General features: G+C 53.9%; 2 protein-coding genes across 7 annotated transcripts in view; one reads left to right on the top strand and one right to left on the bottom strand.

Annotated features, from left to right (window-relative positions):
• Gtpbp1 (GTP binding protein 1) overlaps positions 1-3,453 on the top strand; it is a 31,479-nt gene extending 28,026 nt beyond the window's left edge. For both annotated transcript variants that reach the window (XM_006520450.2, NM_013818.2), the window contains 2 exons: positions 1,002-1,202; positions 1,984-3,453. In XM_006520450.2, coding sequence (XP_006520513.1) covers positions 1,002-1,202; positions 1,984-2,073 — 291 coding nt within the window. In that variant the 3' untranslated portion in view covers positions 2,074-3,453. The remainder of the gene's footprint in view (positions 1-1,001; positions 1,203-1,983) is intronic.
• A 2,588-nt stretch (positions 3,454-6,041) lies between these two features.
• Positions 6,042-16,924, bottom strand: part of Sun2 (Sad1 and UNC84 domain containing 2) — an 18,469-nt gene continuing 7,586 nt past the window's right edge. For 3 of the 5 annotated variants that reach the window (NM_194342.3, NM_001205346.1, NM_001205345.1), the window contains 11 exons: positions 16,082-16,209; positions 12,064-12,318; positions 11,455-11,532; positions 11,007-11,050; positions 10,390-10,555; positions 9,837-10,058; positions 9,490-9,574; positions 9,025-9,140; positions 8,765-8,932; positions 8,516-8,608; positions 6,042-7,534 (listed from right to left, as the gene is read on the bottom strand). In NM_194342.3, the coding sequence (NP_919323.2) occupies positions 7,421-7,534; positions 8,516-8,608; positions 8,765-8,932; positions 9,025-9,140; positions 9,490-9,574; positions 9,837-10,058; positions 10,390-10,555; positions 11,007-11,050; positions 11,455-11,532; positions 12,064-12,318; positions 16,082-16,209 (1,469 nt within the window). In that variant the 3' untranslated portion in view covers positions 6,042-7,420. The remainder of the gene's footprint in view (positions 7,535-8,515; positions 8,609-8,764; positions 8,933-9,024; positions 9,141-9,489; positions 9,575-9,836; positions 10,059-10,389; positions 10,556-11,006; positions 11,051-11,454; positions 11,533-12,063; positions 12,319-16,081; positions 16,210-16,924) is intronic. The other 2 variants (XM_030248502.1, XM_006520811.4) reach the window with 1 other exon arrangement.

A 16,924-nucleotide genomic window follows, 5' to 3' on the forward strand; every position in this document is an offset into this window, starting at 1 on the left:
TCACTGTGGGACAGAGGTGTTGTCCCTGCCCTGGGAGAGCTGAGCCAGTACTCAGGGTAAGCTTCAGGGATGACTTTGCTGGCCCCAGATTTGTCCCTAGGCCTGTCTTGAGCTGTGGAGGCTGTCTTGAAGAAGGTGGCACTGGAGTGTAGTTCTTCTCCATAGGAGGTAGTGGGACAGTACCCGGTGAGCTGGAGTTGGTCCCTGAGGTACTTGCTACCTCTGAGTCCTGGGATTTGCTTGGGACGATGCCTGAGGGCTTTCCACAGCACGGTAGATCCATTTGGAGTGAGTGCTGGGTACCACGGCCACATGGCATGGTTGGAAGGTCCCATGGTGCTCGAGTGTTTTCTGGAGCCCACTTTCTGCCTGCTGTGGACTTCACCCATGATCTTGGGTGGGATATTTGGTAGAGAATTTGATCGCTGCTCCATTTAGAGGAAGACATTTTCTTCCATGTCTGAGACTGGATGAACCTCAGGCTGCCTTTTCTTCCTGAAAAACTTCCCTCAGGCTGTCCTGGAGGAGCTGGGCTTCTTGACAGTGTGGTAGATGCTACAGCACCCACTGTGGCGACCTGTGGATCCAACCAATCCTCTTTCCTGCTGTCTGTGAGATTGAGCCTGGGCCACAAGGAAGATTCTGAGTCAGTTGCACATAGCTGGTAGCTTTTATGATTTCTGACAGACATTTATTTTGTTTCTTCAGAGGGCATGAAGTTAAAGTATGGTCCATAGCAGACTCTGGACAGCCCAGATCCTGGCTCGGCAGCTAGGCTGAGGGTAGGGTGGCAGAGGCTCCGAGAGCTCTCTGCAGGAGTAGCAGCTGGGCCCAGAAAGGGCGGAATCCTTTCCAGGCAGGGGAGGCACCAGTACTGGCCCTGGGGTCCTGGGCTCAGAGCAGGGTGGGATGCCTCTTTGCTCTGCCTTCTGGGATGGCCCTGCCTTGCTCAGACCTGGGCGAGCAGCTCAGACTTCATGCTACCTACTTGGCCTCCACAGCTCCTCCAGACAACCAACAACTCCCCCATGAACTCCAAGCCCCAGCAGATTAAAATGCAGTCCACAAAAAAGGGTCCCCTGAGCAAACGAGAGGAAGGAGGTCCATGTGGGGTGCCGGCGGCAGGGGGACCCCCGACTGGAGATGAAGCTTCCTCACTAGGGACTGCACAGGCTGCCTCAACCAGTGGGCTCCAGCCACAGGTAAGCAGGGCCTCTCTTGGCCTTGGGCATGGTGGTGGGAGCAGCAAAGCTGATGATCTAATTGGTCCTGAGTGGCGTCTGGTTTTAACTAAATAAAGCAAAATAGAAAAATGTCAAGGTTCCCCTTTTTGTTGTTTTGATATATATTTTTAATAGGCTCTCACTATGTATAGCACACTGGCCTGAAATTCACTATGTAGGCTAGACCAGCCTTGAACTCAGGGCAGTCCTCCTGTCTACCTCAGCTCTTATGATGCTGAGGTCACACATGGGAGCCACCATGCGCAGCCAAGGCTTCCCCTTCATAATAATATGTGGGTGTGCTGGTGCTGTGTGTGACGGAGGCCCAATGCAGCTAAGAGACACTGCTTAGAGGCTCCTACTGCACCTGTCAGCATGCAGGAGGTGGCCACTCCCTTGGCTCACCTGCCCGTTCTTTCCAGTTCTTTCCTGACCTAACAGAGGCCTGGTGCCAGTCTCCCTGATGCTTGTCCTGTGTGTGTCTGTTACTATTGCACAGGAGTAATGTTCCTCTCTTCTACCCCTCCCCATTCTCTCTCCTTCCCCCTTGCACCCCTCGATCCTTAGTGTGACACCCAAGCCTCCTTCCAGTGAGCAGCAGTGCTCCCTGGCTCCCCCACCAGTACCATGCAAACCCATATCTGCCAGGGGGCTCCATTTCCCCTTCTAAGCTGATCAGGTTAGGGCTGCTGCCTGCTCCACTACCCGGCCCTGCTTCAGAGGACCAGCACGTCTCAAGTGCCTGCTTTCTTTCTTTTAGCCCAAGCCCAGCAGTGGGGGCCGGCGACGAGGGGGCCAGCGCCACAAGGTGAAGTCGGGAGCCTGTGTGACTCCTGCCAGCGGCTGCTGAATGTCCCCCAGGTCCACTTGACCACCCATGGGATCCTCATTGCTCACTGGCCACTGCTCACCAACTGGGCAGAGAATCTTTGACCACCACCGGCCCACTCCAGTCCACAGCCAGAGAGTCCTCGTTGCCACAGCCCGATTTTCCATGGGGGGTTGTATTTATAGGGTGAGGAGGGACTAGATGTCCGAGGACTGACTGTCACATGCCACCTTCCTTACTCACGGCTTTCGTACATCTGGGCCCTTAATTTCTATCTTTTTATTATATATTTGTCCCATGTGTATGTGTGTATCTGTGTGTCTATGTGTGTCTGTGTGAGTGTGTGCATGCACACGCCTATAGCAGGTGTGTGCAGGAGTGCAGCTGACCCTGTCAGTCTCCGTTTCGGTCCTAGCTGGACACCAGCCTCCAAGAGCTGACTGCCTGCCTGTCCTTCCATCCGTCTGTATTTGTCTCAGTGAGATCCTCAGAACCTTTAGGGAACCTCAGAGCCTAAGGCACCTGTCTTCCCTGGCCAATGGCCCCTCTTAGCTAGCAGCCCTTCTTTGGGGCCGACCTCTGGGCTTAGCAGCTTCTACCAGAGCAGGGATCCCCTAGTCTGTGATTTGGGGAGTTTAATGGGAAGTGGTGGTGGCCTCTCCTGTCTCCCCTTTTTCCTCCAAGCTCTTCAGTGGCACCTGTGATGTGTGGAGGTAGTGGGGACTACATTGTAGGACCACCTACTCTGACTCTTGACCCTTGCCATGGATCCAAAGAACTAGGTGGGCTCATCTTTAGAGACAATCCTGGGCTTGCCTGGCTGGCCCTGGCTGCTCTGGCTTCTGTGCCCGCAGGAGGCTCTTCCTGTTTCTACTTAGATCTCTGGCTGAGCCTCAGAGTTCCGGGCTACTAGACTGGGTCTTCCTGGTTTTGTAGTACCTCCTTTGGTGGGGGCGGGGAGGTGCTCCTGAGTTCAGCCAGGACTAGAAATGCTCCTTTCCCAATGTCACCCAACACAACCGCTACAGCCATGCCACATAGCAGTGAAGGGTCTGAGCCCTGATGCCCCATTTGGGGTATACAAGGGCAGGTGGCAATGCAGACCCTTCTAGGCCATCAAAAGCCCTGCTACTGGGTTAGGGTGCGGTGGGCTGCCCAGAGCAGTGTGGGCACAGCCCTGCACCATCGCCTCAGGCTAGGGTGCTCCTTCTCAGCCAGGACAGATCCTCAGCTGGCTGGAGCCCTCTACAGCCCCACCTCTTCTCCCAAGCTCTCTTTTGTCCTCTGCTCCTGACTGCTCTTCCCTCTCTCCCTGTACTTCCAGCTGTTTCTAGTTACCACTGCCCCATGGCCATGGACTGACGAGACCAGCATTCACAATAAAAGTTTGTTTTAAGTTGACAGTGTCATGTTCCCTGCCCAGCCCTCTAGGTGGGGGTGCTGCCACGGGCAGCTGTGGTTCTGTCTGCTCTGTGTACCTGATGGAGCCAAGGGGAATAGAGCCTCCAGGAACCCCTCTTCCACAGGTGACAGTGCTCACTACCTAGTTTGGGACCTCACTTTCCTCATTGTACAGATCCCTGCTTCCAGATTGTGTGGATTCATTGAGCTTGTGCGGGAACCAGGTGCTCTGGATGGGCTGAAGGCAGTGTGGTGATGCTGTGGGTGGGCTGGACAGGCTGAAGGCAGTGTGGTGATGATGCTGTGTGTGCTCTGGACAGGCTGAAGGCAGTGTGGTGATGATGCTGTGTGTGCTCTGGACAGGCTGAAGGCAGTGTGGTGATGATGCTGTGTGTGCTCTGGACAGGCAGAAGGCAGTGTGGTGATGATGCTGTGTGTGCTTTGGACAGGCTGAAGGCAGTGTGGTGATGATGCTGTGTGTGCTCTGGACAGGCAGAAGGCAGTGTGGTGGTGATGCTGTGTGTGCTCTGGACAGGCAGAAGGCAGTGTGGTGATGATGCTGTGTGTGCTCTGGACAGGCTGAAGGCAGTGTGGTGATGCTGTGTGTGCTCTGGACAGGCTGAAGGCAGTGTGATGATGATGCTGTGTGTGCTCTGGACAGGCTGAAGGCAGTGTGGTGATGCTGTGTGTGCTCTGGACAGGCTGAAGGCAGCATGGTGATGCTGTGGGTGGGCTGGACAGGCTGAAGGCAGTGTGGTGGTGATGCTGTGTGTGCTCTGGACAGGCAGAAGGCAGTGTGGTGATGATGCTGTGTGTGCTCTGGACAGGCAGAAGGCAGTGTGGTGGTGATGCTGTGTGTGCTCTGGACAGGCAGAAGGCAGTGTGGTGATGCTGTGTGTGCTCTGGACAGGCTGAAGGCAGTGTGGTGATGCTGTGGGTGCTCTGGACAGGCTGAAGGCAGTGTGGTGATGCTGTGTGTGCTCTGGACAGGCTGAAGGCAGTGTGGTGATGCTGTGGGTGCTCTGGACAGGCTGAAGGCAGTGTGGTGATGCTGTGGGTGGGTTGGACAGGTGGAAGGCAGTGTGATGATGCTATGGGTGGGCTGGACAGACAGAAGGCAGTGTGGTGATGCTGGACTGGACGGTCACTGCTGCCATCTCCGAGGAAGAGGACACTGAAGCTCAAGTAAGGGATTTGTGCTGTGGCATTCGTTCCTGCTCGCCCTACAGCCTTGCCCTACAGCATTGCCCTACAGCCTTGCCCAGCTAGGGGCCAGTCCTCTCCCTCCAGCTCTTTACCTGTGCTTGGTGGCGCTGGCTCACCTAGGCTGGTGCCTTTGTAGTGAGGGGGCCTTAGCATGGTGGTGCATGGCACAGTGGCAGCTGTGACTTCCTACAACATTGGCCACAGTAGAACTTAACCGTGCCCTGTCAGCATTAGTGGTCACTAAAACTGTGTTCAGGAGCCATACCAGTCTGGACTCTGCCCCTCAGGGAGGTAGATCTGCATATGGCCACGGGAGCTGACTGAATTTAGTGTTGAACTGTGGTCAGTATGGACTATAAAGGTCCCTGCAGAACTCAGCCCTCTCAGCTCTCCATCTAGAGAAAATACCAGCCCGTTTGTAGTCGATAAAGGATAAAGATGTTAATCTGTCAGCCTCGTAAGTGGTAAGTGTAAGGCCCAGCCTTCTGTATGTGCAGCTTGTGTGTACAACATCTTTTCTAGAACTGAGGCTGCAGGGTGGGGTGGGATGGAGGTGGCCAGGTCCTCACATCACGTACAGCACTGCTCAGGCTCATTGGGGCCTGTGCCCCTGGTACAGGTGTGTATTTGGTTGCGTTCGGGGAGAGTTAGGGAGATAATGGCATGAAACTCAGCCTCTGAGAGACCCAGGGCAGGGGGCAGAGGCACTGAGCCCTGGTGGTATGTGACAAGTTACCGGGCTATTTGCTAGGGCTCCTCCTTCCCCTGATATCTGTTTTATGTTTTGTGCCCTTAGAGTACAGATCTAGTGTCCCTGGGCTCTGGACCAAGCTCTGGGCCACCTTGTACTCTAGCCAGTGCCCTTTCCTCACTGCTGACCAGTTCCTGCTTTTATTTTCTCAGCCATGGCAAGGGCCAGCTTTGAGCAAGATGCTTGCTGTGGCCAGTAGGAGTCGCCTCAAGCTTGGTGAAGCATCACCTGGGCTGAACCTAGGCAACCATCATCAGGGTGTTTCCCCCAGGACCTGGCAGATCCATCAGCCTGAGGCCCTCTGCCTGAGTTTAGGCAGACAGGAAAGCCCTCCTCTTCCTCCCCTCCCCTTCTCCCCCTCCTCATTGTCCTCCTTCTCCTCCTCCACAGAGGTGTTCTTGATAGCTCCTAAAGCCATCTCATTTCCTCCTGGCAGCCCTCAAATCCAGAAAACACTGGAGTGGACCTTAGCTGGGGTTCCAAGTTTGTCCAATGGTTTTTAAACAAAGGCCTGGGTCTCTGAGCATTAGGACTAAGTCTTTAGGTACTGTGATTTGGCTAAGAATTCAGTCCCTTGTATCCCCCAAGAGCAGCTGAGTTGCTCTGTGACAACCAGAAAAAAGCACACTCCAATGATCCTGGGCATCCTTTATTTTTTGCATAGGCATAAATTAGAGACTGGAGAGGTTTGTTTCGTTTTGTTTTGAAAGAATCAACAGTGCAGCATTTGTGACAGGAGAGCACAAAACAAGCCCGAGGGGGCTGTACAACTTGCCATTTCACCCGAACACTAACCGGGCTGCCTTGCAGCTCCTCTTGGCCCCTTCCATAGAGCAGGCAGGACCAAGCCCCTCAAGAGCCAGGAACTAGAAACTGGGTAACAGCTGGTGCCCCTCAGAATGGGGCTAGAAATCAAGCCTGTGGCTTTTTCAGTTAAAAACAAAAACAAAACAACAAAAAACAGACCTTGAGAATTCTATATATAATACAGCAGGGCCAGCCGTTGAGTCTAAAAGCCTCTTCCTCCTCTCCACACAAGTTAATGTCTCCCTCCCTCCTTCCCTCCCTCCCTCCCTCCCTCCCTCTCTCCCAGCCCCCATCTAACTGCCACCATAGAGGCCAGAAAGGAAGCAGTGTAAGCAAGAGCTGAGAGCCCAAGAGAGTTGCTGTAGAGTAGACAGGACCACTCTAAATGGGGTGGGCTAGTGTAGCCCCTCTACCTGTATCTTGAGCCACACTGTGGCTATTGGCACTGAATCAGGAGAACCCCCAAAGTCATCTCCCCACTCCTCTAGACAACCCTGCAGAATAGCCCCAAAGCCAGGGCTGGGTCCTCCCTGGGGGGTGGAAAGCTTGCTGTGGGGCACAGGCAGGATGCAGCAGGAATGGGAAACAGAATAGACCCTCACCCCACATCAGGAAAAAAAGCAGTGGTCCCAGCACTGGGAATCTCTTAGGTTGGCACAGACAACAGTCGTCAGAGGCACACAGGAGCTGGTTTCCTCCCGTTTGCTAGGAACCCCAGGCTCCTACGGGCCATGGTACCCTCCATGCTGGAAGAGCTCAGCAGCCTCGGTGTCCTTTACCAGGCACTTGCCAGGGACAGTCCCAGCTGCACAGTGCTAAGCACTGTCCTAAAGGCCACAAGACCCCCCAGCTTATCCCTGGGGCTCTGGCTTGGTATGCCCATGGCTTTGGCACCTACCAGGAGTTAACCGGTGCCAGTCCCTCCACCTCACTTCTGATCGCAGTCCCCCAAAGTATGCTACATATATACACCTGGTAGGCGCCTAGCTCTAGGGGGAAGACTAAGAGAGGCATAGGAGCCTGGTGGCTTGGCTTATGCAGGGAGTTCTACGTGCTGCCTCTTCACTCTTGCTCCTGGAAGTCAGCGCTAAGAAGCATGTGCAGGCAGCGGTGGGGTGCTGGGCACCTATTTTCAGAGCAGGGTAGATGCTGGGAAAGATGAGCTTCCCACGTGGCTAGCAACAGGCCCAAGATCTCAGAAGACTAGTGGGCAGGCTCTCCGTGCACCCGGAAGCGGTAGATACACGTGTACTCAGGGTGGCCCCAGTTGGTCAGGATCCGAAGCTCCACAACTTGGTATGTGGCCATCTTAGAGGCCTAGGGAGAAGAGAGGGGGTTCAGAGTCACAGAGTGCTTTAACACCTCAGCAACAGAAGGGGTGGGGCAGGGAACCAGTCCAGCAGCCAGAGGTCTCCTGCCCCGGAGCTCATGACAAAAACAAAAAGCTGAATTTCTAAAGTTTCTGTTTCCTGGAACAGAGTTTCCAGGCCAAAGGCCCTTGGGGACTTTGGGGTTCCTAAGGGTCACCACCCTCAGTGAGGCAGCCCTTGGGCCATATGTGAATTGTAGTTCATCTAAGAATTCATCCCCAGTCATGGTTAGCATTATCAGTGCATAGAATGGTCATAGGAAGCTTGTTTGCTTTTTTCTCAAGTGTCTAGCCTGTATGCTCTGCTTAAAGCTATCGTGTTATAGGACTGAAGACCTGGCTCAGTTAAGAGCACTGGCTGCTCTTCCATGTAATCCAGGTTCAATTCCTGGCATTCACATGGGGCAACTTGTAATTGTCTGTCACTCTGGTTCTAAGGGATCCAAAGCCCTCTTCTGGCCTCTTAGGACACCAGTACACAGATGACACACAGACATATATACCAGCAAAATACACATACACACAAAATAAAGTTAAACAAAATGAATTAAAATGAACTGACCTATATTCCTAGCTCCAGAATCTGCCTCTAAGAGGACTAGGACATCTGACACCCATGTGCCCTCCCTGAGGCCCTAGCTCTCTGCACATTGATCATCTTGAACACCCTTCGCAGTCACTTCCTTGTCACAACCCTTCCTTAATAAAACTCACTTCGGCGGAGCCCCTGATCAGAAAGCTCTGGATGCTGCCATCTGTGTCACTGACAGGAGAGGGTCATCTCCACCCTATACCCTGAAGTAAGGCAGGGTAGGAAGATAGGCCCATCCCTGATTCCTCTGCCGGGTAGTGCAAATACTGGATCCTAGAAGATGTCTACTGTTGACTGGGAGTGTGAGGCACCATCCCACAAGCACACAGCCCTGTACCTGGAAATAGAAGGTCTGGATGGGCTCCCCATCCTGGTCGTAGGCAAACGTGCCAAGAAGTGTCCCTTCCTGCTGCAGGTCTTCATCGAAGCCCTACAGAAAAGCAGACAGGGAGGAGTCAGGGAGGACCACCTCCCTCGTACATCATGGTCTCTCCCTGGCTCTCTTTTAAACCTCTCACTGCCAGAGCCACCTCAGTGTGACTCTCAGCAAAGACCCCACATAGCCCACTGAAGATCAGGTACTCACAAAGATGGCGAAGTCCTTGGGAGCACTGGAGATAGTGCTGTTGGGTGACAAGGCCTTGGGCACGTGCTCTAAGGTAACGGCTGTAGGTCGGATTCGAGCAGAGAGGCGGACCACTGCAAAGCCCTGGGGCCCCTGGAAGGCCCAGCAGTTGCCTGGGTGCACATCTGGCTGGAGGGGGTGGGAGGCATGTCAGAACAGGGCCTCTAATCCATCTGTGGCTGACTGAGACGGGCATCCCCCACTGTGTTTAGAGTGCCCACCTGCAGAATGACCCGAGGTGACTGGGAGTGGTACCACAGGGGGATGCCAAAGAGGCTGAGGAGTGCCGTCTTGGTCTCATAAGTCTCAGAGCAGCGGGTGCTGATAACACTGGCTCCTGTCACAGGAAAGAACGATTTTAAATCTCAAAGTGGGTTGGCCCACTACTCAGGTAGTGGTTCCAGGACTAAAAAGGCGGCCAGGGAAGAGACTGCTACTGCCTGCCTTAGAGAGCATGGGAACAAGTTCCTCAGGCCCACCCCTTAGCTCTAACCTAGTCTCACAGAGCCATTCCCAGCCAGGGGTCCACTCTGGCTCATGGCTTCCCTCAGCCACCCTTGCCTTGGATGGGAGTCTAGTTTGTGCTGGTGTCAAGCCTTGTGTGCTTAGCACTGTGCTGCCTGGCAGACCTGGGGCCTCGCCAGTGTAAGGACCAGGATACGGTGAATTGGTGAAGGCACACACACCTCCTGATTCCAGGGCGTAATCCACCATTCCAATCCTGTCCTCACTGTAGCGCTGCAGGGCCTGCTTGACGATCCGGTGCACCTGCTAAAACATGCCCCAGGCAGACATGGGATGTGATTGGGGCATACCAGGTACTGCGTGCATATCCATGAACTGGCCCTGCTGAACTGGCACCAGTAGTACCCAAGCAGGCTTTGTTCATTCCACCACCCACACACACTGAGCCCAGAATCTACACCTGAACCTCCAGCCAGGAGGGTCTATCATGTCCTAACACACATGAAGAGCTGGCAGTGTGAGACTTCCAGGGGAGAGGCAGCGTGTTGGGGGAACAGTCATCCCTTACCTCCTCTGTCACCCCAACTATGCCTTCTTTCTGCAGTATCTGTCCCAGGGACGCTGCGGCCTCCCTGGCTGACTTGCCCTGCATCTCAGCCATCTTGGTAAGGATCTTGTTCTCCAGCTCCTGCAGCTGAGCGTGCATCTCATCTCTCTGCAGGAGCCCGCTGCGCGCACCCCTGTCTCCAAGAAGGAACTGCCTGATCCAGTCAGGGAACTGGGATTCCACCTACAGACAAAGGCAGTGTCACTCAGAAGCTTGCACTAATGGCAGGGGCAGCTATGACAGGGTGGGTGGGCTGTCACTGGAGGAGGAAGCAGAGCTGGAAGGGAAGGCTGGAGCCCCTGAGAGAGGTGTTAGAGGCTAGGAACTCTCCAGGGAACAGAGACTGGGATTGGAAAGCATTTTCCCCAAGAGCCTAGGCCTGCATCAGATCAGCCATGCATGCGCCTCTAGAACAACAGGCCAAAGACGCTGCTCCAGCTGACAGATGCCCCCTCCCAGGCAGGTGGTCTCAGAGGGGAGGTGATTAGTAGGGCTCTGGGTACTTCCCGCTCACATCAGCCCTGGCAGCCTGGATCTTCTGTGGCAGCAGGCCCACTTCATCTGCCACCGAGTTCTGCTTCAGAGTCAGGGCAGCCAGCTCCTGCCGCAGGCTGGCCAGCTGGGCTTCCAGCCGTCCCAGCTCCTTCACAGAGCTCTCCTGGAAGGCCTCCTGGGTCATGCTAGTTCCAGATGGAGGGAAGCAAGGTAAGGCCACACTGAGGAAGGATGAGGGACCCCTGACTGACTCCTGTCATAAGCTGGAAGCCCATCACTGTGTGTGAAGTGCCAGGGCTGCCCTTGGAGTCTGGCAGTAGAACACAGCCCAGGAGCTTGGGTTTGCCTGTCTCACAGCTAATTCTGACCTGATTCTCTGTAGGCTTGGACAGCACAGTTCACAATGCCACAGCCTGCCATGCCTTCACATCTAGGTCATAAGAGCAGAAGGCATACAGAAAAGACCAGCCCACAGGCTCCAGTTTCACTGCCGTGCCTGTCCCTGCCTCCCCAAGGCCTTACCAACCTGCCTTGTACCGTAGAGGCCATAGGCAGGATCCTAAGCTAAGTCTCAGTCAACCAGGCAGAACCCTAACGGGGTGGCAGAGCAGGCCATGGCCAGGTGGCTGCCATTACCTTTTCCATTCTGTCTTCAGCTGCTGGACTCGGGCTTCGGACTCCTAAGAGCAGCAAGAAAGGGCAAGAATAAGCCAAGATGAGTTCAGAGAAGTCTGAGAGTTCTACATGGGAGTGTTTGCTTAACCACGACCTTGAACGGGTGCCCCAGCGCTTTCAGCAAAGATCAAAGCAGGGGAAGTCCTGTGAGTCTCAGCCCTTATCAGACTCATTCCCACCTAGGTTATGTTCACTGAGCACAACACACTCAGCACAGACACCACCCTTGCACCATGCACATCCCGGGGTCACTGTGGACCGTCTGTCCAAGGCAAGTTCAGGCCCCAGAGAAGGCATGAGACTATCCCACCCCCCTCTACTCAACATCCCAGCAGTATCCATGGTAGAACCAAGGACAGATGTAATTGGGTGAGATCCCAGTGCAGGGCTGCATGCCTAGCCCACTGACCTGAGAGGCCTGGACGATCTTCTTGAAGAGATCTTCCGAGTCTTGGTGATGCTCTGCCCTCAGGGTAGCCAATTCTTCCTACCAGATATGAGGACTGGTTGTTTTGGGTGTTTTTTTTTTCTTCTTCTTCTTCTTGTTTTCTTTTGAGGCAGCATCTCTCTATATAGTTATGACTATCCCAGAACTCCCTCTGTAGACAAGGCTGGCCTTGAACTCAGAGATCTCCCTGCTTCTACCTAAGTGAAGTGTTGGGATTAAAGGTGTGCACCACCACACCAAGAGGGTTTGACAGCTGCCCTCGGAATACTTGTGACTAGACATGGTCTAACTGGGTTCCTTCTAGGGTTTTTTCCGGGAGTTTCAGCTCCTGGTCTTATCTACAAGGCTCTGAAATACAAGGAATACCACCTGTGCCTGACACGTCTCTCACCATGGAAGACGGATCATCTTCATCTTGACAGGGCACCTGGCAAATGGCCCTAAGTGACACACTACCATCTCCCCCGGGCCCCATGGGGCCTCCTACATCCCACATGACTGTCAGGGTTTTCTATGGCATTGCCTTTATGAAATGTGCCACCCCACCTCCAGGCAACAATGTTCTCCCACCTGGATATGAGCCACTGTGTCCCTGCGCAAGTCCTCCTTCAGGGTAGCCTCGCGGCGGCTCACCAACCCTTCTAGGAGAGACAGGGCATCTTCATGGCTCAGGCTACTGCCTCCTCCATGGCCAGCAGCCCCCTGCCGCAGCTCCAGGCGTTCCAGCCGTATGGCCTCCTTCTGCCAGTTGGAGGAAAAGTCTGCAGCAAGGGCTTCCAGACGCCGCTCCAGAGAGTGAACCCGGGAGAGAACGCGCTGCTCAGCCTGGTGGGCCGGAAAGACAGAGCATGGGCCCAGGGCAGCACACCACAGGCTTCCCGAGTATGCGCTGCTCAGCCTGGTGGGCCAGAGGAAAGACAGAGCATGGGCCCAGGGCAGCACACCACAGGCTTCCCGAGTATGCGCTGCTCAGCCTGGTGGGCCGGAAAGACAGAGCATGGGCCCAGGGCAGCACACCACAGGCTTCCCGAGTATGCGCTGCTCAGCCTGGTGGGCCAGAGGAAAGACAGAGCATGGGCCCAGGGCAGCACACCACAGGCTTCCCGAGTATGTGCTGCTCAGCCTGGTGGGCCAGAGGAAAGACAGAGCATGGGCCCAGGGCAGCACACCACAGGCTTCCCGAGTATGCGCTGCTCAGCCTGGTGGGCCGGAGGAAAGACAGAGCATGGGCCCAGGGCAGCACACCACAGGCTTCCAGAGTATGCGCTGCTCAGCCTGGTGGGCCAGAGGAAAGACAGAGCATGGGCCCAGGGCAGCACACCACAGGCTTCCCGAGTATGCGCTGCTCAGCCTGGTGGGCCAGAGGAAAGACAGAGCATGGGCCCAGGGCAGCACACCACAGGCTTCCCGAGTATGCGCTGCTCAGCCTGGTGGGCCGGAGGAAAGACAGAGCATGGGCCCAGGGCAGCACACCACAGGCTTCCCGAGTATGCGATGCTCAGCCTGGTGGGCCAGAGGAAAGACAGAGCATGGGCCCAGGGCAGCACACCACAGGCTTCCCGAGTATGGCCACTGGAACAGCTGGGATAGGGCAGCTGGGCATAGTGACACAGGCTGTTAATCCCAGCACTCGGGAGGCAGAGCAAGTGGGTCTTTATGAGTTCAAGGCCAGCCTGTTCTACAGAGGGAGTTCCAGGACAGCCAGTGGTAGTGAAAGTCTCTCTAGGGAAACACAAACAGGGCAAAACCAGCTGGGACATGGCTGGTAGCTGCAGCATCTGGCAGGAGATCCTGGGCATGCATTGCAGGAGGGCTCCCCCACCTCCAGCCCCCCTCAACATGTTGTCACCATCAGATCCCCACGTGGAGGGAAACACAGCTGGGAGAGGGAGTGTGAGCACAGGGACTGGCCAGGAAAATGTTGTGAATCTGTAGGATGGTCACAGGGGCCCAGCTAGGAAGCCCCCCCATGAGCTGTATAAGGTGGGGGAGGCAGCTTTTGGCTTTCACCTGCTTTTCTCTTCCATAGATAATTATACCAAAGAGGAAACGGTTTAAAAGGTTTGCATTTTCCTCATTTAAACGAATGCCCTAGAGAAGCTGTAGTAACAGCCATTCAGAGCTAACGAACGGTGCACCTGATAGTATGTCATGAATATGAGGACAACTGTTGGCCAAACAACAAAATCTTTGCCAAGGGAAATTACAAAACACAATCTACCAACTGTCCTTTAAAGGGCAAAGGACTTTGGGGCAGAGGTCTTGGGTTGTAGGCATTCTCTTTTAAACATGCTTGCACAACTCCCAAGGCAGCAAGCACAGGCTCCCATTCCCAGCCCGCCCAGCCCGCCCCACCATCACATCTCCAAGCAGCGTCTTCACTGAGTCTGCCCACAAGCAGATCCTGGCTGTGCTCTGCTGGCCTTGCTTCCCCTTGTCACATGAAAGGTGGCCCAGGACTGAATTGCCCCCATCTCTTCAGGAGTCAGTTTTAAAAGGAATTTGCAGATGACAGAATATGCCATAATTTTAAGAAATAAGATCATACTGTGCTAGAACATATTTAATATGTGGCAAGCTTAATTCAGCTGATACAGGCGAAGTTCACTTCACTAGAGAACTAAGAGTTTGGGAGGGTGGGGGTTGTTTCATTGAAAAAGGATCTCACTCAGTCCAGACTCTCCTGCAGTTTACTATGTAGCCCAGGCTGCAAATATGTGATTCTCCTGCCGTATCCTCCCAAGTGCCAGGACTACAGGTGTGAGCCACCATGCCCTGCTAAGACCAATAGGTTTGTGTGTGTGCCATGTTCTTGTATGTGGTGTAAGCATGTGTGTACAGATAGTATCTTGTGGATTGTATGGATGCGTCACCTGTCAATTAAAAAGGCTATGGCCTATGGCTTAGGCAGGAAATAGAATGTGGGACATCTGGAAGGAGAAAGAATTCTGGAATAGGCCAGGTGCAGGAGATTGACTGGGGGAAGATGTGAGGAGATAAGATGCATGGTACCCAAGCACAGGTAACCAGCCACATGGCAGAATGTAGGTTAAAAGTAATTGGGTTATTTTAGTTATGATCCAGTAAGAGAAGACCTAGCTATATGACCAAGGTCTTTGTAAATATTTTGAGTCTGAGTCCTATTTCTAGGCGCATGGGACTGAGAGGAAGAACCAGATCTTAACTTCCAACACCTGTGTGCACATGCATGTATGTGTGCACATGTATGTATGTATGTATGTGTGCACATGTATGTGTGCAATGTGTGTATGTGCACATGTATGTAGGTGTGTGTGCATGCACATGTATGTGTGTGTGCACATGTATGTATGTATGTATGCACATGTATATATGTATGTGTGCACATGTATGTGCAGGTATACTTGCTTGTGTTTGCACAAGGGGAAGCCAGAGGTTGGCATTAGATGTCTCCCTCTATGGCTCCCTACCATATATATTTTTGTTTTGTTTTGTTTTTTGTTTTTTGTTTTTCAAGACAGGGTTTCTCTGTGTAGCCCTGGATGTCCTGGAACTCAGTTTGTAGACCAGGCTGGCCTTGAACTCAGAAATCCGCCTGCCTCTGCCTCTGGAGTGCTGGGATCAAAGGTTGCGCCACCACACCCAGCTCCCACCTTATATTTTGAGTCATTTAACCTGGGGCTCAGCATTTCAGCTAGACTGACTAGACAGCAAGCAAGCCCTGGAGATCCACCTGACTGCACCCCACCATCCCAGCACCAGGGTCACAAGCCTGTGCTAGTCGTACTGGTGATATGAACTCAGGTCTCATAACCGCACAGCAAGCAGGCTGTGCGCTGTGCCAGCACCCCAGCCGGGGGACAGAGTGTCAGGTAACCTGTGTTTCTATTACAGTCTGGTTCTACGTCCACATGTCACCCTCGACTGTGCCCTGAAGAGCACACCCTAGACCTGCCCTAATCTAAGACCCTGGCTACTGTCCCATGCCCATGACTACAGCCTCTGCAGAGTGACCTAGCAGGCTCTTTGCCTCCCCCTCCTCGAACCCGCTCTGGTCCTGCCATTTGCTTCCCCAAGTCCCAACTCACCTGGGTGGTTTCCCCTTCTAGAAAACACCTATGGGAGCAAACCCAGGCTAGCTCGATGGGAGAACAAAGATCAGGCAGGGGCAGTTAGTTGTCCCTGTGAGGGACTGGGCCAGCTGGCCCACTAAGCAACTAGCACAGACTGTCCTGGCATAGCCCACAAGGGCCTACTGGTTCCTCCAGACTCACAGACTACTATATACTTGAAGTCTTAAGCCACAGTGTGAGTTGGGGGAGGGGTGGGAGGTACCTGGTCAGGATGTTACACACGGAAGCCTTGGCAGTATGGAGAAATCACATTGGAAAGCAACAAGGCCGTTTGCCAGCCCTTCCTTCTGCTTTCTGAGGATGTACATAACTTTTGGGTTGTTGAGTCGCCTTTAGAGGCAAGTTAGCTCCCCCATGACCTCCAACAGCCCAGGAAGGGTGTTGTTGTTTTGTGGCTTTGTGTGAGTTTTGTGTGACTTCTCCAACCTGCAAAGCCAGGCTGGAGAGCTCCCCACCCTCAGCACCCTCAGCCTCACCTGGAAGTGCTGGGAGGCGTCTCTGGATTCCCACACCTCTGGCTGCTTCCTGCTCTCTTTTGCTGCCCACCAGGAGACCACAGCGGGTTGCAATGTCTGCAGCCCTAAGGGGTAAAAATGCCAAGCACCTAGGCACAGGGAGAGAGTCCTTAGAATCTTCTTGGTCACAGCCTATGTCACACATTGTGAGTCTTGCTCTACCAGAGGTGGAAGTGACAGCCCATGGCCTCCCAGCTCCTTCATGCTCACACCTCGCTCCTGTGTCCCCACTCATTCCGCAGACAGTTATACTTAGGAGAAAGCACCTTCCTTTACCAGTTACAGATTCTCAGGGGTGGAGCCCAGGCCTGGATGGACGCCCTCACAGTTCAGTGAACAGTCCCTTGGGAGCTTTGACAACAACTAGCGTTGACTGCCCTGTCCAGAAGGGTTAGCTGGCTCAAGTGGCATTTGTGTGTGGGCTTAGCTCTCTCTGGCTCCATGGCTGGGCATCACAGAGAACACAGCACCCACTTGGGGCCCAGGGTCGGGGCCCAAGACTGCAGCGGTAGAGAAACAGCGCCTAATTTCACAGTTGCCTCTTACTTCTCGGCTATGAGCAGGGCAGGAAAGGGAACATACACAAGCCACTAGACCTGAAGTCCCAACTGGAACATGACCACACACTCCCTGATCAGGTCTGGGCCCTCTCGCCTTGAATCTCCACATGCTCTGACTGTGACATCATCTCTATCAACCACAAGGAATTGGTACAGACTGAGCTGTGTTTAATACCTGGGAAAGGGCTAGCAGGATAAACACTGCACTGCCATGAGTAATAAGGTAATGTTACTTTAAGGGTGA

This window comes from Mus musculus, chromosome 15 (assembly GCF_000001635.26).
Source record: "Mus musculus strain C57BL/6J chromosome 15, GRCm38.p6 C57BL/6J".
NCBI classification, from domain to species: domain Eukaryota; kingdom Metazoa; phylum Chordata; class Mammalia; order Rodentia; family Muridae; genus Mus; species Mus musculus.